Raw genomic sequence first — 25,153 nt, forward strand, 5'->3', positions numbered from 1 at the left:
CATGGCAGATGTGGGACTGACAATAATAAGCTACTTCTTGTGGGGGAAGCCACTTGGTACAACGTTGGTGGATGAAGTCCCACGGTTAAGAATCAAGCACCTTGGGGTGGTTCTGAGACTTGCTTAGGCGTGTCATTTACATACATTTGCTGGAACCATGTTTGTTGTCATGATCCCAGCTATCAGAGCTACAAGAATTAGAATCCCCAAGTTTCTGCAAATGTAGCGTGGGCTTAATAGGCAGAGTAACAAGTTATTCAAAGGCCGCAGAGTGGAGTCCCTTAGCAGAGTTTCCCCTGGTCTTGCCCCGTGTGGGGGGAGGGCATCATCATAATCACCAGTTTGAGGGGGGTGCAGGGATCCACCCTTGCTGGCTTGCATAGCCACGCAGATGTCGAGTAATAGGGCCCAACGCCTTATTCACTGGCTGCTGGACCCTAGCGTCCAGCGCTTCCACCAAGTCCTGCTCCAAAGATCCCTCAGGGTTAACGTTATATTGGTCCACCTCACTTCAAATGGATCATACATAGCCAGACGGCTACCAAGTAGCTACAGTAGCACCTCCGGGGAGGCAAATCACCCTTTGGAAAAGGGGGGAGTGTAAAACACTTTACCAAGGCCCCAGGGAGGCACATAAGCAACAGTAAAGTGTGGAGGGAGCAGCCTGCAGCACTCTAGGCAAGAAAGACTCACAACTAATTTATACAACCCTGGAGGTAACTCCAACCAGGCCGTCACTGGGGAGAGCACAGGGCCAGAGCTACAGGTGAGATTTTATGCGCCACTGACGCGTTCAACAAAGCCACGCTGAATGAACTGGCAGAAGGAAAGGTGCAGATGCGTGCACTTGGCCCGTGAAGAAATTGAAAGAGGACTGCATGGCCGGCAGAACAGTGCATCCTTGCTCCCTGCTCCCATTCCAATAAAAAAGGGCTCGGTGTCAGAGCCAGGAGGACAGAGCGCTCTAATTCAGGGCAGCAAAATAGGCACAAAGCAGCCACCAATATAAAGGAAATAACGCAAAGAACAAATCAGGGCGTAGGCGCACTGGACAATCAGTGTCCTGAAATACAAACGCTAGCACAGCGATAAACAGTATAATCCCAAATACAATCACCAATACATTTTAAGCAAAACACAAAAAAGGGAAGAGAAACTTAACTGGCTGCATAGCAGCAAAGAAAGAGGACATAAGATACTGCTTTGGGATCTACGATTAGTACATGTGACTGTAGGTGTTCATGGGAAATGTAGTATTTTCAGTTTAAAGTTCTGATTGACTGCTGTAAAAAATGAAGTAAATAAAAAGAAGCATAATCAGAGCCTCCGGTCTTGACCCAGAATTACATATTCCATAACTGTGCTTTGAACAGCACCCAGTCCAGGAGACTGAGCTGAACATCCAGCCTCACATGCACATAACAGGATTCGGGTAATGAGTCCTGCCACAGCCACTGGGAGGCTTGGACACAAATAAATGCTGCCACCACCAGCAGTTGGTGCAAGAGTCTTGGCACTCCAAGGGCACAACAAAGGGTTGAGTGACATGCGGGTACATATTGCAAAACAAACTTCTTCATCTCCATTGGCAAATTAGAGAAGAAACATATAGAGCCTTTTATGATTTCATATCTTTAAATAAATACAACAAGAAAAATGCCCATCCTTCAAGCTTTAACAAAATGTTTCAACATCACCCACAGGTTGGCAGAGCTCAAATAGTATATCTCTTTTGCAGAAGAGCTGGGGCAGGAACTCTGGTGCCCTCTCAAGGCAATTAGGGCTCCACAGGCATGCCAGAAGGTAAAGGGGCAGAGAGTCCAGAGTGTTGAGTTGGAGCAGACACATTGGCACCCACTTCACAGTGGTCAATGGCACCTTCACAACAGTGGACTCTAACAAGGCACATATTTCAGTGGCTAGAACATAACCTGAAGTAATCAGTTGCTCACTTGAACGCAGTTGGGGCACTTCGGCGGGCCAGCTTCCAGTTTGACGGAATCAGAGCCCAGAGTGCTGAAGAGTTGAAGCAGGAATGTTGGCAGAGCCTCGGGGTATTCGTGGCACCATCACAATGGTGGACTCTGCATTGGCACATATTCTGGTGACTAAAAAAGCTGGAATGTGATTTCCAGGGCCTACTTCAAGGCTAGTGAAGCCACTACCAGAGTTCCAGCTCCTGACATGGTTGAGAGTCCAGAGTTCTTAAGAGTTGGAGAAGGGACTATGCCACCCTCTTCGTGGTGATCTGCGACGCCTTCACTGTGGTGGCCTCTGACATGGCACAAGTTCTAGTGTCTAGAAGAGCTGGAGTAGAAACTCTGGTGCCCACTCCATGGCAGTCTGTGCCACAGCTAGTGCTGCGGCTCCCAAAGTTGCAGATATACCCCAGACAGCCATCTTGACCAAGGAATTGTTCCCCGTGGCAGGCAGGACTGCCAGTCTGTCTTCAGGGTGCAAGGTCTGGTGGAGACGCTCTTGCCGCAGAATGGTATCTGGACGCTGGTGCAAAGTGGCTTTTTGGAGCTCCTGGAAGGAGGCAATAGCGATACTGCAGAGGAGGAAAGAAGGGGGACGGATTCAGAGAGGCGGCTGGGCTCCGATATATTCAAGTGCACCGACATATGCATGCACAAACTGTACATAGTCAGACTATGAGAATCACTATTACAAACGCACACATCAAGCACACGCATGTACAACATGTATATACAGGCTAGAGGACCAGCAGTGGAAGTGTCCCTGTGCAGCACATGCACACGTGATCATACTCCCACACATGTAGGCATAAGAAAAAGTAATTATTATACATACACACACAGGTACAAGCAGACACACAATATTGTGAACAATCAAGTGTTGAATGCCAGCAAACACGGGGAGACACCGATAACCACAAAAAAGCACAGATTAGGGAACTGTCAACGCACATGTGTACACAGACACAGATACAGATGGATATTATCATAAATGCAACTATTTCTCAAACACGTTTTTGTCTATTTTTATGCATTCTGATTTACGAGAGCGCACCTTAAGAAAGAAGGCACTTGCTAAAACACTTTTACAACTAATATAGTGAAACAATCAACATTGAGGCCTTCAGAGAACCCATGAAGCCCTGATTGAACGCGGACGTCCTCATTTCAGGCACCCATAGTCTTGTGTTTGAAAAGTCTCTGTGTGTTTGTGTTCAGACCAGTTACTGGAGGAGAATGCTGCCCCAAAACAAAGCTTTCATTTCCTAAATGCCACCTTAACAATGCTCTACCTAAGGCATGCATGTACAACTCGCGTTTAGGAATAAGTGACCCAGAGAGAGCCACGGGACCACAGGCGGAGCACACACAAAAACTAGTGTCGCGCTGAGCCTGGGCGGTCATGTAAGTATGCATAAAACAGCAGAATGTGACAAAGGAATAGCCAGGCTATCAAAGGAAGACACCAGAGAGCCACAGTTGGCTAAAGGAAGCAGATGGGGAGAAGGTACGAACTGGTCCAAAATCTCAGGATAATCCTCATCTAATCCAGTTTCCTCAGGCCCCTGGAAAGGGTGTTAACTGCATTGGAGGTTGCAGTCAGGTGCACTAGTGCAGTGTTCAGAAACACAGTGAACAGTGCATTTCCCCAGACTTCATGCAAATGAATGAGGGTATTATTATTATTATTGCATTTATTGAGCGCACAGCTACCCGGAGGTTTCCCGGCGCTTGCCTTGGGAACCCGTCCTGGCTTTTCCCTGTGAGATAGCCCCTACAGGGCATCCCCAAGGTGAAAGCCAGGCATCCCGCCGCAGGGGGGCCGTTGTGGAGATTAAGCAAGCTTAATGCCCAGAGTTGCAGAGTGAGAACCCATGATTAGAGCAGGCACCGAAGCGAGAATTATCGAATCCGTGGACATTTGAGCTCAAGACCCTGACGCGTCGGGAATTGAACCCTGGTCCCTGGTCTGACCTCAGCTTCCGGGTCTGCCTGCTCTACACCGTGAGCCACTCTACAGGGTATGTACCATTGCTCAAAAATTGAGAGGAAGAGACTGAGTTTGTATTTGAGGAAAAGTTAGCACCAGGAGAGTGCACGTCCATGTAAAAGCAGCTGAAATACTCCGCGAGGCAGAGAAACCGGATAGCCACATATAACCAAGAGGAAGCTCTGGATAAGTGGCCTTACATAGATGCGGCTGAAGGCAGACCATTTGCTGGGGTTCAGCTGCACCTCTATATCTGAATGCGCCAGATACAGGATTGAAGTGACCAGAGGTTGGCTGATAAGTCTTGGTTAGAGCCGAGTGCACTGCATTTAGTGAGTTAATGTCATTTCCCTGTATGATTACTGGAGCTTTCCATGTACTGCCATACAAGGAGGTATCATTTCCATTAAAGACTCACGGATGGGTGCATCTATGGACAGACTGAGGGATGTGTGGGGGAGCTTGGAGTTTACTACCTTGGTCCACTGCTTAAAGTAATGATTGGCTCCCATTGTTTTCCTAAGAGATTATATTTAGGGTGATCTAGTCAGCTTACACTTGGTTGATATCAGGTTTGCCTCTAGCCGCTTTTAGTACAACGTGGTCTAGCACACTTCTCTTCTGCGGGTGTTGCTTCCTTTGGTAGACCGGCAGTCTCTAGGTGTAGGTTGGATTGTTTCTCCTTTGAGAGGGTTTACCAGCTGTGTCCTCATGTGTGCTGCAGACTTCTCTTCTGCAGGTGTTGCTTGCTTTGGTAGACCAGCAGGCTCTAGGTGTAGGTTTGATTGTTTCTCGTTTGAGAGAGCGTTGAGAGGGTTTACCAGCTGTGTCCTCATGTGTGCTGCAGACTTCTCTTCTGCAGGTGTTGCTTGCTTTGGTAGACCAGCGGGCTCTAGGTGTAGGTTTGATTGTTTTACATTTGAGGTTGCTTTGAGAGGGTTTACCGGCTGGGTCAAGGGTGCTGCTAACCTTTTCAAGAAGAGAGTTACGTTAGACAAGGGAGGGACTAGGAGAGTGAGGTGGGTGGCTGGGTGAGCTATGAGAGACCATTTTGAAGGAGCTGGTGATTCTTGTTTTAGGGTTTGGTCAGCCTTTGAGGAACCAAACGTTTTGGAATGAGTGGAAGGAGGTGTCACGGTGGTCTCTTGAGGATAGGGATCTAAGCAGGTTAGGGCGGTGAGGTGTTCAGATCCTGTGTGTTATGTTAGGAGTGTGGAGGTGGTGAGATACAAGGTCTTAGCTTGGCTGATGGGCCAGAGAAAGCTTCTGCCAGGTGTTTGGTGTTATGGTTTTTCAGTAGACCAATGTCCTCAAGGAAAAGGCTGATGATTTTGATGGAGGTAATGAAAACTGAAAAGTCCCAATATAAAGGTGAAGTTGATGAAGGTGTGGGTGACTGGCAGGCACAGATAACATGGAGGAGAGATTACGTGTTCTCAAGTTGTCCTGCAAAAAATGGCAAGGATGGATACTGGTGGTGTGCGCTATGGAGAAACGCTACTGTCCTGAAGAAGTCCCTATGTTTAGGGATGAAACACATTGGTTGTGTCCTTCTCCCAGCTTTTAATGAAAAAAAAGAAATAAAATATACATTGTTTAAAAAGGCCTAACCTTTTGTGATGTCTATCTCCTTTGTTGTAACATTGATGTAACTCTGCTTCTTCACTTTTTTCAGGTACCCTTCCTGCACGAGAAAGGTTCCTTTTTTGACTACTACACATTTGTGTGCCTCTCACTTTGTCTTGCTTCTTGCAAATGTTGGGATCTTTTGGACGATTGGCCCTGGGAGTGAGCACACACATTGCTTGTGGGAACTATACAGATTGCGGTATTATTATATCACAATCGCTCTGGCAGAATTTGTCTTAAGGATGGGAAAGCCCCTACCCAATGTGTTCATTTTCTTATAATTGTTGTACAGTCTGACTTTTTCACAGTTGTTTCAGATCAGTTTTTGGGAGAGTATTGGTAAAATCGTCTAGGTAAGTGTCTTCTAAGACAGAGGAAGGGTGTGTGTGATAGCCAGGATTATGTTATGAAAAGCAAATAATTCCAGATTTTGTAGGTTATAAGGTGTGAAATTGTGACTAAGGTTCAAAAACAAAACAGTAACCAACCAGAATAAAAGACAGAAGAAGAGAGAGTGGGGGAGTGAGGAGGGGAATAGCAATGACTGAAAGAAAAGAAAATGAGAAAGACGAATGCACCACCCATTTACATCTGTGGGTTCATGGGCACATACACTTTAACGTACACAGGTCACTTGTGAATGTAACACAATCATATCACACGCTTTGCGTTCATTCCCACAGACGGCTGCACTAGACTAGGTTCAGAATGGCATCTGTGCACCATGAGAGTCACCTTTTCCGATTCTGCAAAGCCGCCTGCTTGGCCAGCAACGAAGGCGGGTGCTGTGCGAACAGATGTTCCGCCTCCGTGATGAGGGCTTCATAGGGCAGGTCTTGGGGGATCCCACAGAGCAGGTGGTGCACGCTGGGCATGTCACACTCACACTGCAGCACCTCATGCTGCCGGTGGAGCACAATCTGCAAGGAATAAAACATACAACATCATTATTGTAAGAAAAGGCACCCACTCCTCAGCAGAGCCGTCATAATTCACTTATCATCATTTACCTTTTGTCTCCTGTGGGACTAGACCTCTCAATGGAGAAGATCTGTCCTCACCAGAGTCACCACATTGTGACTGATCATCATTTAGTTCACCCCGGCTGGTGGTAGTGCACCACGAAGACCCGCGTCAGTGCCACATGATGCCCAGATACATCGAGCATCAAAGGTTTGTGCCAGGGTATCGAGTGCAAACCGTGGCAGAGGCAGGCGTTGGTGCCAAATGTTCCTGAAGGGACACCACGGTCAGTCACAGCTGTTGAACTTTTAAACACAAGAGACAACGTATAGGGCAGCTGTAGAAAGCAGCGACTGAAGCAGTCTGAACGACAAACTTTAGATCACAATGTGTATTTAAAATGAAGCCACAGGTTCAATTGAAGCCACGGAATCAATTAGACCATCATGTTTACCTAAATTGAAGCCACAGATTCATAAGATAGTCCAGAACTTACTGTGCTAAGCAAGACTGATCATCCCCGGGTGGCACTGAGTGGTGAGGGGATGGGGAGGGTGTAAGGGTTCATCTTCCACTAGACAACACTGACAAATAGTGATAAAACCGTGCATTTTCAGCGTAATATAACTAATATTAGGCTAAAATCCCAGGGACATCGGCCGCAGTCTCTGACACCTGGAATGCCAATTCACAAGGCCTATTAGTTATTAAAGTGTATTTTGGATCTTCCTTCACTTTTACATGACACTCCCTTCCATTTGTTCCATCCAGCCCTCCCAAGTAGACTGTCGGCCAGGCTTTAAACCCACTTAGAAAGGGCACAGTGGAGAAATGAAAGGTCCCTCAGGACTAACAATACAAGGCTCTGGACAGTAAAGGTAGAAAGGCCCTACATGCTAATACAGAAGAGTCATCCTTACAAGAGTAGGACTAACAGCAGCAGCCATATTGTCCTAAGAACCTGAATCTACACAGAAGAGTGAATGCCTGCAACAGCCACAAGATAATATAACAGCCATGGCAGCAGTGCCCTCTGACACCACAGAACAAACATTAGCAAATACATCTCACCAACTCAATATAAATTGCAGTTATTTTGTTATCAAACACCAAATTGATAGTTTCTGGAAAGTGTCACACTTTGATATCAACTGAAAGTTTATTGTCTTGGATAAGTAAACTCAAATTTCACAAACAAAATCATTTCTTTGAAAACAAGTCTTGACATACTAGCCTCTTCATTTATTCAATATATGCAAGTTTGATCCCCAAATATCAGTGTGCCACAGATAAATTCTGCCTCCCATGCATAGCATCACATCACCGGAAAGGAAAGGCTATAAAAACTAGTACATGCAGAGTATTTTCAAAATCTGTGTTGGGTGTGCACAATAGTTCAAAGGACACCCACTATATTGCAGTAATTTACACTAATATATTAGGGCCAGAATTATACACAGCATAGGCACCATCATACAATGCACCCCCCCCAAATAGCCAATTACCACCATTGTGCCAGCTGCAGTATTCAGGTAGGGGTTGGTACCTTCTGGTAGGTCTTGGATGCCTAGTATTTGCAGAGACTTACTTACCATGTTCAAGCCTGGCCAGCTTTATATCAGACATATCAAAGTTTTATGGGTGCCCACAATATGCCAAGAATTATCATCATTATGCCAGGGATATCACCCATCAAGGCAGAGATGGTCCCAGAATATTGGCACTTAAATGAATGTATGCACTCAACTCCCCGTCTCGGTCCACACATATACGGTGACCCTTTTGAATTGTAAACCGACCATGTGTGTGCTTTGTTTCTGCACACCTTCCACAAGTCATGGACCATTCCTCGCATGCAGGTCAATTTAGAAACCACTTTGTGCTCAAAATATTGGCACCAACACGGTCACGAAACAGAGTAGAAATGTCCTCTCAGCAAAACTTGAATTTGTGTACTATGGGCATACTTCTTTTCCTCCGATGTCCGAACCAAGTTGGGTGGTTATTGAGCACCACCATATGTGCTAAAAAAAAAAAACAGGACTATTTGACCCAACAGAGAGCTTAATTTGCCAGTTACTTGCCGACTTTTATCATATGCACCGAATGAGTGGTACCATACTTTTCCAGGAGTTTGGGTTGATATGAGACTAATACCAGGTGCCCTCTCGAATATTTTATATTTTCACTTTATTTCATTTTAGGTCTCAACTATTCCAGGCTAAACTTCCTGGTACCCTATAATCAGCGCTGGTGAGACCACAATGCCTAGCACCAGCGCTGCGGTAGTGTAAGAGTTTGGATCACCTTCTCTTCCTTCTAGATACTGGTCCTGATGAATTGCCCCTAGACCCGTTAGGGGCTGTAAGGCAAGTAACATGTCGACCATTTACACCAATCAGACCCTGTAGGACCATTGTCTCCAGGCAGGGCTCAATCATTTTAGCTAGGATAGTGCACCCTCAGAATAAAAATCTTATTTATACAGGGTAGTACTAGGGTAGTACTAGACCTATTTTAAATCACAGCCCACACTCCTCCACCTTAGGAACTGTACATTTAAATTTTTCCAGGACTTAAATTAAGATACCAGGGGTCAGATTTACATGGTTAAAAAGTGTGAATGTATAGAGAGGTCCATGGTGGAACTGTTATGGTGTCTTATCAATTGTGAAGGGTGTTCAAATATGATTTCATCAGGATTAGTGCATCCTTCAGCCGCACAACCCATCATTCAAACGGAAACGACAAGGAGGTAGCTGCTTCTCCTATCTGGCCTCAACTTTCTGGAATTCCCTTCCCCTGTCACTTAGGAGCTGTGACAATCTCCTGGTCTCACTTGGTTGTTTGAGCAAGCCTATGCCTAGGAAATTTGGGCTACTTCCCTCAGTCTCAGCGCCATGAAACCTATGGGTGTACGTGCGCTCTAAGTGGTTATTAACATAACATAACATAACACTCACCTCACTACTCTGACCACATACCCTCACACCATATGGCTTCTTCAAAAAAGATCTCTGGCAAAGAGCCCCTGCACGGGTGCCCGTCGGGCATTGCAGCGCCGGCCCGACGAGGAGCACAAGCCTTATGATGAAGCATGACATCCTTTGGGGGGTGTGAGGGCAATCCATAAGAGACCTGAACACTCCTCCACCTTACGAACTGCACATTTACATTTTTCCATTACTTAAATTAAGATACCAGGGGTCAGATTTACATGGTTAAAAAGTGTGAATGTATAGAGTGGTCCATGGTGGAACTGTTCTGGTGTCTTATCAATTGTGAAGGGTGTTCAAATCCGATTTCATCAGGATTAGTGCGTCCTTCAGCCGCACATCGTCTGTTTTTGATTGGATGTCACTGTTCAAGTGCCTCTCTGTGCTTCTAAACCACTGCGTACTACTTAAGGCTCTTACCAATACTACTCCCACACTCTTGCTTGCTCCCACTCTTTTAACTCTCATTACATATAAGTAACAACCTTTCCAGGTATGAATAAGTCTCCTCCATTCCTCTGACCCTTCTCCACCCTCTAACCCAATTCCCGAAACCTAACTACACTTCCACCCCCAAACCTGATCTCCCATACCCACCGTGTGCCACTCTCTGCCCCGCATGTATGTCACGATAGTGAGTGGCAAAGTACCACCTTGCAATCACATTGTATCCAGAATATGACTAAGGTATGTAGGTTGAAGTTATAAATCGTAAATCTATACTTACCTGTATATACTTACATTCTGGACATGGAATTGTACCAGATTGCTGCTTAAAAGACAATAATGTGGAATAACATCCTCTAAACGTCTCGTACATAGTGATGCTCTCCCACCCTCTTACGCTTCTCCCAGCTACTGATCTCACCCCACCCTATTATATTTCTCCCATATATGATCCTGGTTCTCCTTTAACACTGCTCCCATCATTCAGGGTCACTTCCATGCACCTTAATCCTATCTAGCAATATTGTTTAATAACTTAACCTGGCAACACAAGATCTTTAGGATACAAAAGCTGAAGATTGTTTAATGTCCAGTTTCTGCACTCTGTCCCCTCCCTACTTGACTTCCAAGGCAGAAGGGAATCTCCCAGATTACCATTATGATCCTCTGCCGCTGGATCTGGAGCTGGCCTCCGGAGTCATGCAAGGAGGAACCCCCATTGCGTTGTGTTTTTTTGTTTAGTGTGAGGGCCCCAGCACTTCCGGGTTATTGGTTGGAAATGTATAGTTTTATATAGTGGCCATAGACACAGAGGAGGAGGACGCTCGGTGATAAGATACCAGTGGGCATCCTTACACCACATATTTGAATCGGTAATGCAGCATGTAATGCCTGTGCACCAATGCTCAGAGTAGCAACAATGTTCTGACCAGGAGCAGGGATACTTAGTGCAGAAGCGTCTTGTCCTAATTAAGGGCCTGATTAAGAGTTTGGCGGACAGAAACGTAACCAATATCCAGTCCGCCAAATTACAATTCCATTAGAGCCTACGGAACTTGTAATATGGTGGGCAGAGTACCCGTTACGTTTCTGACGGAGTATTCCATCCATTAAGATCCAAATCGGGTTCTAAGTGTCTAGTTAAGAGCAGAAAGAAGAGCCTTCAAGTAACCACCACAATAAACAGAGTGAGTCTCTGTCCCACCTCTAACATGAACCAGATGGTATCCAGGGCAAGCTGTACCTTTCGCAAAACGGAGATGTGGCCATATGAGATCCGACAGAGTTCTAAAGAGCGGAACGTTCACAATTTACAATCCTGGTGGCCAAAGGATACCCCTGTTGGGTGCTAGAGTGCAGCTCAAACTCAGGTGGAAAAAGAGGGCACTGTCAACCCATGAGGTTTGTTTGGAAAATGTGCAAGCAACTTCCAAACAGAGTGTCTGGGTAGCTGCATGTCAAGTACAAAACCTACGCTAGTGCAAACGTGTGTGAGGTGCCAGGCAGCCTATTTGTGCATCAACGCTAGAAAACAGAACAGCAATGGCTTATCTAAATAGAAAAGGCTCTGGGATGCTCTCTCTCCCTAGCGACGAGCAGCAACTTTTGTTGCTGAGCTGCCCAATTGTTGTTCAAAAGGTGCTCCTAGCTCAAACAAGGAAAATGTGCCGTATTAGGATGAGTGCGCTGCCCCCAGGGCAGACCCCATACTTGCGTTGCCCCCAGGGAAGCACATTCAAGTGAAAAACTGAGCCGCTGCTTTGAAGCCGCTCCATTTCACACAGTGCAGGCGGCAACCCGCCTGCACTTTTATGGGGGATTAGAGATCCCCTTGCATGTGGGTGCAATGAGTGACTGCACATGCCTGCACGATGATGTCTGAGGGTTCATGGAACACCTTTTCCCCCTCCAGAGGGCTGCCACCAGGAGGCGAAGTGCCAGTGCACCTCGTAAGTGCTTCTTTGCCTCTGTGCTAGCATCTGTAATACGAAGATTTCCTTATTTCGCATGGGGCCACAACCCAATGCAAATGAGGGAACGCCCTCTGATGATATTGCTGGTGATTTATGTGCACCAGTGCTATTGGTATTACAGAAGGGGACACACAAGCATCTGCAGCCCCTTCTGTAACACCAAAGTGCCTTGGGGACCCATCATGGGGACAAACGCCTGTTGCGCCCTTGGGGACTTAAGTAATACTGCCGCTGCTTAGCACAAGGATAACCTCCCGAGTGATACCGCGCTCTACAAATCTGCATAACATGACATGACATGACAAGTTGGGAGGAGGAAGGAACACTTTGTGGATGCTCAGGGTCTTAAGTGGGGAAGCAGCACTCGTGGGAGAGAGCAAGAAATGTAATGGAATGTGGATCTCCGCGTGACACAGTCATCTGGTAACCATGCAGAAACCGATTAATTTCACAAACAATCCTTTCCTTCTCCCTTGTTGCGGTCTGTGGCAATGTCTTTGTACCATGTGCAGGCCCTCATCTACTTTAATCAGTAAATAATTCGAAAGAAAATATTTGTGCATCTTCACCACAGAGTGAAGGGTTCATTGGCATGTCCCCTCTCTCCTTCAAGTGGTGTCTAAACTATGCATGTCTATGTAGCACATCTCAGAAACGAATAGAGGCATTTAGATTTACTTTACTACCAAAACCGTGCTAAAAGTAATGATTGCAAATCACACCCAGGCCCGGAAAACATGCAGTAATTTGCTACAAAATTTCTTTCCATTTACATGCTGCGAAATTTTGTTAGCTGTGTCCATGCCACAATATCCTGAAGGGGTCTGTTGGATGGGAGACTGCGTAGGAATATCAGGTGATGTAGGCCTACAGCCATACTACCCTGAATGCCCCAATCTCAGAAGCTAAGCAGGGTTGGGCCTAGTTAGTGCTTGCATGGGAGACCCTGAGGGGGTCGGATAGCACCCACCGGCTGCCCAAGCAAAAGTGTGAGAACAGCTGGGACCTTAACCCATGAAGCAACAATGGTCTTCTAGCCAGAGCTCGTGGCACAGTGGCCAAGCTCTACTGGAGCCGGTGATAATTCAACCACACCTCACCTACGCTAGCCTCCATCCACATCACCGCCCTGCTGGATTTCCATGGAAAGTGAGAAGTTGGGGGCCAATAAAACTACAGTACACGAAGGGGGAGAGAGTACAAGGTCTTTCTACACTTACAGGATGCCTCACTCAGTTTAGAAGTGATGGGTGTCTTGTGCCTATCACAACCATCTGCCCATCCTCAACTAGATGGATTTCCTTAATTTGTTATATGATTTTTCCAGTCCACCAACCTAAGACTATTTAAAGGTACAAATGTGACATTTTCAAATCTTCTTAAAACCCTTTCAGAAATATTACTTAACCCTATATTATGTAACATGTTTCCTACTCACAAAAACACTGCTTTTTCGTTAACTTTCTTTCCACTTCTCACTCCCCTTAAACTCTGAAACTCTTACCACAGCAGCAAAGTAGACGGACATGAGTGGATGCGAGGCGAGAAAGAAGTCGTAGAGCCGGAGGATGTGGTGAAAGTTGTTCAACACGTGGCCGTACCAAGTGATGAGCCAGCTCAGGGCGAAGATGGTCCCCACTTCTGACCTGGAAGCACAAACAAGGCATCAAAACACATCTACATGTATTCTACTGTGCTGGACACATGAGCCACAGCAACAAAAACAAGCAAGAAGGCCTGATTTGAAGTTTGCCCTTTGCTAAATCCCCACTTCATCGTGCTATTCGCCATACTTGTGTCCTGATTTAGGAGGCGGCTGAGCTCTGTTGAGGTGCTGTCGAGCATCAGCACAGCACTCTTGTTATGGAACTGTTTATGTCCTATTCCCCTCTGGCGACCAGTGGTGGTGCATTAAGGACCTCTGGTTGGCATCCAGCCCAAACAATGGACAATTTTCATGTATTTCACAGACAGGGGGACAAGGGTACCTGAAGGGACTGCCATCCCTGAATGTATGCACCCTCTGCCCATTGGTAAACCCACTGATTACTCAGGTCTAACACAAGTTGAGTTGCCCCTGGCTCCTAGAGACCTTTGTCCGTCTCTGCGGACCTCAGGATTCCCTAGGATTGCTCCAACCCTACCACGCACATGCAGCACGCCGTTGGGCAAAACGGTCACGTAGCATAGGAGTCCCGAGGATGGGAGGGAAGACACAGGGGGATCGGGAGGATTCTGTGCCATGCACTTTCCATGGCTCTCTGGCTGTGGGCCTGCAGCAAGGCAGACAAATCCTTGTCCTGCAACTACAGTGGGCAGCTGGAAGGGGGTGGCAGTCATCTGCTTTAGGGCAGTATATGTCTCTTCCTGTCAAACTCAGGCCACCAATCTAGCCTGACAAACTAAAGGTCAAGATATGAAGTAGCTGCAGAATGCCACAAAAAGCAGAATCACCCAACAAGTACACACTTCACTGAACATAAGGCACTCTTTCTGAGAACTGTGGAATGAAAAAGTAACAGTGTAAACAATGATAATATCATCTTATTCCATATCCATCCACCTAAACTCTTCCACTTGGCAGCCCTTACACAAGAACAGCCTCCTTCTCTGGAATGATCCATCCCCCCACTGGATCTTCTGTAATGCCCAGAGAGAAGACCATTCCTTTTTCAGAGTCTGCCCAGAGACACCACCATCTCAGCATCTTGCTTTGCGTTCTCCACTCCAAGGTTAAAACAGTTCAACATGGTCTACCTCAGGGTTCCTCCTCGAGTACAACACTGTTTAACATATCTGTGGCACCATTGGCCCTACCTATCTGCTCCTCTGGCTACTTGATTGTCATGCAGACGGTTGATACGTAGATATCCGCTAGACGGACCACGGCACTCTAATCAAGCATCTTTCACAAACTCTCTATCATCTGTGGCCAAATGGAAAGACTGTAGGGCTCAAATATTAAACATGGACAAACCTGAAGTTTTAATATTAGGACCCTCCCACTCGATCTGATAACTGGCGGCCTTCTGACCTGGGTACTCTACTAGCTCAGTAAGAAATATCAGTTTTCATTTCAAATAGGGGCTTAAAAGTGGTTTTTAATGTTGAAGAAAGAATATCCTCTTCTGGGAGAATGCTGGACACTAATCTTTCAAGCACTGATTAATTTCTAAACTGGATTATTGTAACAGTCTTTATACTGGAACTCCACAAAATCAGACCATGGCTAGAAGCATAATCTCCGGTCTCAGCCGGCGCTCATGCCACCTCTACAGACACTAGCCACATTGGCTACCTGTAGAGAAAAGAACTAATCCTGAAATCCTGGTCAAGACAGATTGGTTACAGAACCACAAAGGCTTTATCCGGTGCAAAGTACTATTGTATCTAAGAGGATTCTGTAGTCAAATACATGTATGTCAATTAGGAACAACGGCTCTTACCTCTTGCTTTACCTTGTCAGTACTGGCCTCGGGGCTAATTGTTGTAACCTACGCATGTTTAATAAAGTGGTACGATCCATTCCCCCCTCCCTGCCCCAGCCACTTGGTATCTTCCCCCTAGTCATCCATGGAATGTGACATATTCCTGTCAGTGAGGAGAGCAGGGTGACAACAATAAAGACGAGTTAACTTACCATCGGTTCACGAGTCATCCTTACAACACTGGCGACGAAGGGAAGAACCTGGCGCAGGGGGCCCAGCTGTCACCTCCCCTTTCAGTACTCTCCAACCTGTGCTCGAGTAATGCAGTGAAGTTCGTGCCGAGTACAGATGAGGTAAAAAATTACATTGGTGATCTCTGTTCGACGGACTAGTAGCCTAAGGATTCAGGAAGGTCTGATATTTTATATTTTCTGGAGATTTATTGAAGCAGAAGCAGTGAATAAGTTTTGGCAGGCAGTGTCTCATCTCCAACTTGAAAGGTCAACTGCCCGGGCAGCCCGGTGGCTCCGCTGCTGGAGTTCACAGGAATGGACTTATTAAGGAGGAGTTTAACAGCTTCGAACAGCCACGCAGAGACTGGGTGTGGAAGCGTGCGCTGCTGACTGGAAAGCAGTTTCCTTGTCAAGGACATCGGAAAGAGCACTGCTGGAGCACTCCCCTCAGTAATGTTCCCCTCTTCTGCGCCTGGTGATTAATCCCGTACTTTGGTGAAGCATATCAACTGCTGCAAAAGGGGTAGCGTTTTTACACGACCCCATGTATTAGAAGGCTCTGAGTCTTCGCCAGTTGTCCGGTGTTAACTGTTAAGTACATTTGCCGGGGAGTTACGGGGTGACTTTTGCCCTGCTGCCAGTCAAAAGAAACAGTGAGAGTTATACCCTCAGTTCTTTGGGTGCCCTGGCCAGCGTTTCTCTGTACCGCAGTACAATTTGCCCACCGAGGAATCCCTTTTGGTTTGTGCCACCTAGGGCAGCCTGGAAGTCATTCCTGTCAACAGAAAGGCGCTCTTCATTCGCCTCAGAGGATCCTCGTCAGTTTCCTTTTCCGGGCCTGCGCAGCAGCTCTGCCTGGAGTCCTGTTAGTAGTCAGCAGAGATGCTTAAGCGGCTGATGTTCTGATGAGCCTGTGTCAGCTGTGCTTGGTGAAGGAGCACCTCTTCCTTGGTGTCGGGAGTCCGGTGGAAAATAATTAGTAAGCTGAGGTGATCGCTCCCGCGCTGCAAGTTTAGCAGTGAGTGGGAGGCGGCGTTTTTTCCCTGCCTGAAAGTGCCGTATGCCAGTTCCTCGTTCACCCTGTACTCTGCCAAGTCAGTGCCTTCACGAGCCTGCTGCCATTCCCTTCAGTGCACCGTTTCCGTATGTCAGGGATTCCTGTCAGTTTCTCCACAGAGCGCCCTAGATAGAGCTACGGAGCGCACTATACGTCAGAAGTCCAGTGACGGAGCGTTTTCAGTCATCCTTCTCAGAGCGCCCTCGTCAGTGCACCAGATCACGCGGTTGATCCTCAAGGGGGCAGTGCAGTAATCTTCAAGAGGCTGTCAGGACATCTCTACAGTGCATTCCTCTAAAAGTTCACGGCGCCCAGCCGCCTCAGCACCTGTTCTATTTCCGGGGCCCTGACTAAGGAAACTGTGCAACGCGAGTGACTCTTCCAGTTTTCGGCATTGGGGACTGTTGCTTCACTCGTGATCCATTGTGGAAGATTCATACATCCAGGCTAGACGTCGATTGAACAAAGGTACTCTATCACTGGGGGTCAAAGGATTACGGCCACCGTCAAGACTCAAAGTAACGTACTTTTGTTCAAGTAATTTCCGTCAGGTACCCAGTGAACTGTTCTGCATATGGAAATTTTATTTGAACTCCTTTCAAGCAAATAGATGTAATTGTAAAGAGTGAATTTCATTCCTTCGCATGAGTTGCTGTGTACCTTTCAGGAGAAATCCACAGCAAGAGTCAAGAGATTATCTTGTGTGACCAAACCACTAGTGTTTTCCACAATAGGTATTTTTTTTTTAAGTAGCTCTAACCTACTTAGCCCTTGGTATAGACTTGCCCTGTTTCATGTGATGAAGTGCATTTGTGACGTTAATTTTATTGTGACATTCTGGTACACTAGGTACATTTTCGCAGGCCTGTACAGTGCGGTGTTCTATCATTCTATAAGTGACAGTAATCTGTGTCCCCATTACATCCAGCTGTACACTAGTACCATTTCAGAGCTATTAGCACCTTTTGGAATTCCCTTCCTTCATATTCAGACAATTATGCACTTTGTAAGTAGTCAATGGTGATTAAGTATAATACAGTTACGGTCCAGCGGTTCCTTTTACTGAGTGATTCTGTGCTTTTAGGGGCACGGATTATGTTTTATCGTGCTTTGGGGACAGGTCCCCTTCCCCAGTAAGGTGCATTTTACCACATATCGTACAATTTGTGACAGCTAGTTCCGAAAGCTTTTGCAGTTTAACCTTTTGCATCACAAAAATAGGGTTGTTCTGTTACTACATACAGTGTACTTTATAGTGTATGCAATTGAAGTTGGCACCTCCCGCAGGAAAGGTACATATCTCAATCCATCCTTCGCCTGTAACCTGGGTTAGGCGCGTAAGGACCTTTCACCTCTGGGCGCCTCTGTACCTTGTATTCTATTTAGATAGGGAGCACTTTTATTATACCCTTGCACAATCCTTAAATTTTAGGGAGACTTCCTCCTCCTTTCTCATGGATGCTCCGTCCAATCCCCCCATAAGAGAGAAACTTAGTGAGGTGATTTTTTGGGTTAGCCTATCCATTTTTAATGTATCCAAATCCAAGGTATCTCTGACTAGCTATGCTGGCGGGCCCATACACCTTATGGGCGTAGTGAAGATGAAGGTCTAACTTGTTTAAGGGAGCTTGGTGAGTGTTCTACTCCCTTTTTCAGGGAACTCTGGTAATAGGTACTCTCTATCCCCTTTTGAGAGTAGCCATCAGTAGGGCCAGTCCATCTTGCACTGCTAGAGTTGCTGAAGATGTATCCTCCTGAAGAACCAGTCAGGAGGGTAAGCCATGCTAGAGGTACACAGAGGATAATCATAACTAGATTTTGCCTGCATAACAAGAGCTTATGAAATGTTCGTTTTTTCCAGACAGTACGTTTTTAGCAAAGTGTAATCTTGAGAGTATATTCCTGATGCATTCGTGTTCGCTATCCTGTTGCATGTTCTCTGGTAACTTTATTATGGTATTACTTTTTGGCATCTGTCCTCTATCCTGACATTGCTATCCAAACTGGCATCCAGTCCGGGATGTTTCCTCTGTTTTCTTGTTATTAAGTGCCAGCATTTCCCCTTTTTGGCTTCCCTTTCCCCTCCCTCCCTTTTCCATCCCTCTTTTCCCTTTTGGTCCTAGGGAGATGTGTTGTAACTCAAGCGGGGATGGTAAATGCTTTGTTGGTTCAAAGGGAGATGTGTTGTAACCTACGCATGTTTAATAAAGTGGTACGATCCATTCCCCCCTCCCTGCCCCAGCCACTTGGTATCTTCCCCCTAGTCATCCATGGAATGTGACATATTCCTGTCAGTGAGGAGAGCAGGGTGACAACAATAAAGACGAGTTAACTTACCATCGGTTCACGAGTCATCCTTACAACACTAATGACAGCAGCTTTTGGAGAAGAAAGTAAAGAGGGGTCTATGTTTCTGTTCATTGCCCTCCCCTACCCACAGCAGCAGCAACAAAAAGCGTGTTAACCCCTTCGCCGCAGCGCGTATTTCGCCGCAGCGCCGGGGGATGGGGGATGAGCAGGGCGCTGCTGTGCTCGTGAGGGCGTGGTTCCGTCAGGGCCCGCCCACTCATTAATTCGCCCGCACAGGCGAGGAATTATTGCCATGTGGGCGGAGCGGCAGCCGAATGACGGAACCTCACCGCCATGAGCACTTTATACCTTGGGATTGTAATTATGCAGTAACTGGTTCGGGTCCTTCCTATGCGCAGAATAAATTCCAAAGGTCCATTTAACAGGCTCCTCTGCTCAGCTTTCAATTGCAATAAGATTGTACTTTTTTTAAAAAAAAACATGTCCTCCAAGACACATTTTCTAGTTGCTAGCAGCAAAATATCGGCGCTCTCTTACTAGTTTCTTAAGGCTTATGACAATCACATTTGCCTTAAAAAAATACTAAAAACAAATGTGTAAAAACAAGACCTGTCTACGGTTCCGAATTGTTCTGGACTTCAATTTCACACTTCTCAGCGCCAAGATACCCTTCTGAGTGGCAGTGGCGCTTTACAGACCTATATCACATAACATGTGTCTGCTACAAAGGTATCCGTCCCAAAATGTGGCACCCAACACCCAGATCAAAATCTGTTCTTGGTCACTGTTCTCCAGGAACAAAAAGAATATTCTTTGCATCCACGCCTAGGTGAGAATCTGTTTCTTGTCACTGGTGTCTACAAACATTCCTTCCACAAAACTCATGTCTAGAATCTGTTAATACCACTTTCATCTACATGAGAGTCTCTTGCAAACACTTAGATGAAGGTGGAAAATTCTTGCCGCCATTTTAATAAAAGTAATAATCTCTTCTGGTCAATTGTATCTTGATTAGAATCTCGTTTTGTGTCACATATTTGGCTCAGATTCTCTACCAATAACCTAAATCAAGGTAAGGGAAGAAATCTCTTTCTGTGAATTACATACAGGTTAGGATATCGTACTGCCATTCATATCCAGATAAAATGTTGTTATTGACACTTGTACACAGAAGTGAAAAACTGAGAGAGCCAGGTGATAGGATCACATTTCACTGTTTTCTTGCAGGTTAACATATCTCCTGTCTCTTGCATTCAAGTAAGCCTCTCTTCCAGCACTTGTGTCACAGTTATAATCTCTTCCCCAGACTTCTATTCTGGTTGGAATATCTTGAAGTCCCATGTATCCAGGTCTAAGTCTTTTCAGACATTGGTTAGCGAGTAAAAGTTGACCCATTGAAGTGAACATAACCTCCTTTCGCTTGCGTTTGGACAACGATCCCTTCTCCCCATGGAAGGATGCCCTCATAGTTCTATGAAGCAACAATCCTCAATACTCTACCTGTCCATGAAGTCGTGGAGCTGCGGGTCCTCTTGCTTGATGATGGGCATCAGATAGTTCAGGATGTGCTTCGTGCTGTCGATGGTCGGATCCATGAAGTCTCTAAAATGAAGAGATGGGCGCGTGAGAGAGGAAGGAGGTTCTGGGTCTACTTGCGCCCGCTCAGACCTCAAATGCGCTTCATGGATGTATGGAGCTCTAGGCGCCTTTAGGTACCATGAATGCAGGTGTCTCGCTTCATCATCAGAGAGCGGGTGGTAAGGGCGTGCAGTACAAGAGAGCGAGGAGCTGCAGGAGCACACGTCCGCCTACCTGAGGTGGTGTGTGGAGAGCTGCTCCAGCAGGGCTATGGCCATCCGCTCCCCCACCACGAGCAGCAGGGTCACCGCGATGTCATGGAAGCCCTGGTAGTAGTGCAGCTCAGGGTGGACTTTAAGAACATAGAGCATCGTGTCGATCAGCTGCTCCTGCAGCACCTGGCGCTGGTCCGCTCGCATCCCTGGGTGGAGAGAAAAGGATGGGTGAGCAAACTAGAAGGCTGCCCCGCAACCAATGTCATGAGGATGGGGTCAGACAGCAGTAGTCCCTACACATCACATTCACTTGGCTTCTTGTGAATGAACTCAGTGATGGGCACTCACCTTTTTGCTGTGGGTGAGGGAACCTCCTGGTGGATAACATTGTAGCAATAGAATGGCAACTTAGAAGCTTTAAAGATGTGAACATTTGTGCATTTCCAGCTTAGCTTGCAGGTAAGTGATGTGAGGGCCTAGAAGGTATCGCTTCATCTTTCAAAGGTCTTCAAGGAATGGTGTCCGAGCATGGTCATGGAAGGGAAAGAGGGATGACTTCTCTCAGCTTCTCCCCTAGCAATATCCACCTGACTGAGCTCAAATGTAGGTCTGCTTTCAGAGAAAGGTGGACGAGGCCCCCTCTTCAAACATGAAGGCGGAGACACTCAGAAACAAAAAGTGAAATGACAGACTCTGGCGACAGATTTCACTCCAGGCCCTCACTGCCCAATGCTCGGTTGAAGGAGCCCACTCAGACCCTTCCACCGTTCATACAACCTCCACTCGCTGCCTGGCAAGCAACCAGTGATCTCATAGTTTGGGCTGGGAGTAGTGATCCCTGCTTCCTGCCCCTTAATGTTACTCCTACTCCTAAATATACTAGGTGGAGGACCTGAGACAGAATGAATACCTCATGAGTCTATATAGGTCAGCCTTCATGGTTGATGCCAGTCTCATCTAGACAATGGTCAGGTAGCCATGATCACATCTTCTGGTCAATCTGCTTACTAGACAGCAAGGGACAGATCATCATTACATGCAGAGCATCAACACTGAAGAGTCTGCTGTCTTAGACCTGGCAGCCGTGAATCCACTGGAAGAAGGGACAATGTCTTCCTTGGGAAATGAGAGCGTATGAACAAATGGAAATGGAATGACTGGTGGGAACCAGCAATTTTGAGCTTACCGAAAACTTGGAAAGAGTAGTGGGAACTGAAAGAGATGTGGCTAATGGCCATGAACATATTTGTTTGTTAATGTGGCAGTGGAAATGATGTGTAGTTCCTGGGAGGCGTCAATGGTGCCTGAGCATATCTATGATGAAGGAGAGCCTGGACATCTGTCCCACTCAGTCTACCAATGGCAGGAGTCCTCAGCATGCAAGGGGGTGATGTTATATGGAAGTATTCTGGCCTGCAGGTGCACATAAATAATGCCTCATTCTAATGTCCAAGTAGATAAGTCTATATGTGCACCAGCACTCAGAGTCGCTTAAAAACAACTGCAAGACTTTAGCATCAAGTAAAAAATAGATATTTTCAAACTTAGCTCAGTCTACAAGCTGCACTATTCGTGCTCTGCCATGTTGCTCAGGATGGCTGACCAGGAGTTCACCTCTACAGTGTGGGTCACTCAAAGCATTAGGAACAGCAAGGAGTCAATCAAATACCAAGATTGGGCAGGCTGACAGGTTAACCTGAATGTTGAAGCAGCACATCACATTTTTCATAGCCTCATGCCACACTAGGCCTGTACTAATACAGAGTATTTTGAGTAAAAGCACACCGCAGGAAGATCAACCACTACACATACTAAGGTGCCAGGTCAAAACCCGCCACATTCAATGCTTGGCTCTCGCTGACCTACTCATAGCCTCAACAACAAAATATACCCCGCTGAACCCACAAATGTCAGTCAAGGGATGTAGAAAGCAGAGGTCTACAGACAATACCTCACCTTCTGGGAAGCGTCGCAATGACCGGCGCACATCCATCAGCACCTGGTTGTAGTCCTTGTGCCCCTCTCGGATCGCTCTTCCTTGGAAGAGAGCAGGACATGGTTAATAATATGCATGCACAGGCCCAAAGTACCTACAACTCCAGATTCTGCAACATTTGATCAACTCATCCTTGTGTGGAGGCTGGTGCTTTCTGTCCTGGGTCTTCACTTCAGAAGTTTCTCTACAACACCGACCCACTCATAATCAGGGCTCAGTAGGAAGGTAAAATCTACAACTAGAAGGTACCTGGCCCACCCTTGACTATCATTGGCGCTTTGTGCTTTTTGGCGTTATATACACTTAAACCTTCAAAAATTCATATCTACATTTTATGCTATTACATGTTTTTCATTTTGCCATCATATTTATATTATTTTTTTAAATCCCAATTCGGTTTGGAATTTTTATTCTTAGGCATTTTGACTTTATTACTGTTTTGGTACTGCATAAATACTTAATACACTGCCTCAAATTAATCCTCCCTGTTCTGTGTCACAGCTACCAGGGGGTTGATCTCAGGGTAACAACTTTAAGAGTTCAATATGACAAGGGTTATGATTATTCCTGAAGGTGGGTGGTCCCCTACCTCAATATTCCAATTTCTTCCACTTGCGCTCCTCTGTCTGTCATTGCACTCTGTAACTTCCAGTTTCCCTTCCTCTGATTCCCGCTGCAGGCTGTGACCTACAGTGTTCCGGTCCTCTGGTTCCCATGGCAGGCTGTGACCTACAGTGTTCCTTTCCTCTGTTTCCCACTGCAGGTTCTGTTCTACAGTGTTCCCCTTCTCTCACTCTCACTGCCGATTGTCTCCTGCAGGGTTCCTACCCTCTGGTTCCCAGTGTAGACTATGGGCCAGATGCATCAAGAGAAATGTGCTCGCAAAAGGGCCAGATTCTCAGACTCTGGCCCTTTGCGAGTGCAATTTTTGCATTTGGGATGCATCATCCCAAATGCAAAAATCGCAAATAGAGAATTCGCTAAATTGCGATTGTTTGCATTTAAGGAATCTCAAATTGAGATTCCTTAAATGCAATGCATGAAAGTATCAAAAATAGCGATAGGGCACGCAAATTACCACAAAGTACAACTTCATGGTAATTTGCAAAAACTTTGAAAAATGCACTTGTGTGCATTTTTCAAAGTTTCATGTTGCGCACACACATGCCCTAAGGGCATGTGTGTGCGCAACATATGTGCACAGATCACATTCAGGGGTGTAACAGGGTGTCCTTTGGACACCCCTGCACCCTTGAACTCGCAATCTCAATTTGCGAATCGCTAATTGCGATTCGCAAATTGAGATTGTCTTCCCATTCATTCCTATGGGCCTCTAGGCCCATAGGAATTAATGGGGAGGTATTCATTAATTGCGACTCGCAATTTGCGAGTCGCAATTAAGGAATTCTAAGGAATCGCTATTTTGATAGTGATTGCTTGATGCATTCCATTTTGCTATTCCTTATTAGCGATTCCTTATTTTTCGCTAATAAGGAATCGCAAAATGGATGCTTGATGCATCTGGCCCTATGTCTTGCAGGCCAGCAGCGACCCTCTCCTCTGGCTTCTCTCACAGTCCCTGGCCCATGGACACACCTGGTTTTGGTGGGAGGTTGAACACGTTGACGCTGAGGAGCTTGGGCCACGCCTTCCTGCGGATTTCGTCAGTCAGCAGGCCGCCTTCACTCACTGCCGCCCTCCGCAGGCCATCGATGTCCACAGGGTCAGAGGTCAGGGCCTGGTGGATCTCGAGCAGTTTCTGCTTCCTGCTGATCCTGGGTGGCCCTGGAAATTGAAAGGATAGGTTCAGTTGGAGAGTGAGGACAGGTGCAACCTCTAGAATATTCTTGTAATGACAAACGTAAACATAGCAGGGGGTGTCCATCTTGGTTATAAAGTTAGAGCATGTGCTCCACGCTTAGAACCTAGTGATGGCCATCTTGGAATGGTAAAACAATGATGCATCATGGACAGCAGCATTCTTTAATGGTTTCTTGCTTTCGATAAAGAGGTTGCGTGGGATGCATCACACTGCAGATGAAATCAGCAGTAAGCAAGCAACCAATTAACACAGCCAGGAGAGGTTTGAGAAGTGATGAGTGTATGCTCCATAGAAGATCACAAAGATTCTTATCAGGAATAATATCCGTTCTTTCAAGTCGTCATACAGAGGACAGAACTATTTCTGGTTGCAGTATAACATCTTTATTATTTTTTGTGGAACATGGACAGCCGACACGTGTTTCGCCCCCTCTTGGCGAGTTGCGCCGGGGCTTTCTCAAGGCTAATTTCACATATATAGCATATATGATTATAGTTCCCAATTTTAGTAATATCCAAGGTACAGGGAGTTCAATAC

At 46.2% G+C, this 25,153-nt stretch overlaps 1 protein-coding gene across 1 annotated transcript in view; it reads right to left on the reverse strand.

The window, feature by feature from the left end:
• Positions 1–1,205: 1,205 nt before the first annotated feature.
• Positions 1,206–25,153, reverse strand: part of LOC147725042 (TBC1 domain family member 20-like) — an 87,308-nt gene continuing 63,360 nt past the window's right edge. The window contains exons 2-8 of the mRNA XM_086966507.1: positions 24,391–24,579; positions 22,755–22,835; positions 20,818–21,004; positions 20,506–20,607; positions 13,482–13,623; positions 6,334–6,518; positions 1,206–2,551 (exon numbers count right to left, since the gene is read on the reverse strand). Of these exons, the coding sequence (XP_086822633.1) occupies positions 2,299–2,551; positions 6,334–6,518; positions 13,482–13,623; positions 20,506–20,607; positions 20,818–21,004; positions 22,755–22,835; positions 24,391–24,579 (1,139 nt within the window). The 3' untranslated portion in view covers positions 1,206–2,298. The remainder of the gene's footprint in view (positions 2,552–6,333; positions 6,519–13,481; positions 13,624–20,505; positions 20,608–20,817; positions 21,005–22,754; positions 22,836–24,390; positions 24,580–25,153) is intronic.

The sequence above is a fragment of the Lissotriton vulgaris genome, chromosome 4_1 (assembly GCF_964263255.1).
Source record: "Lissotriton vulgaris chromosome 4_1, aLisVul1.2, whole genome shotgun sequence".
Lineage (NCBI taxonomy): Eukaryota > Metazoa > Chordata > Amphibia > Caudata > Salamandridae > Lissotriton > Lissotriton vulgaris.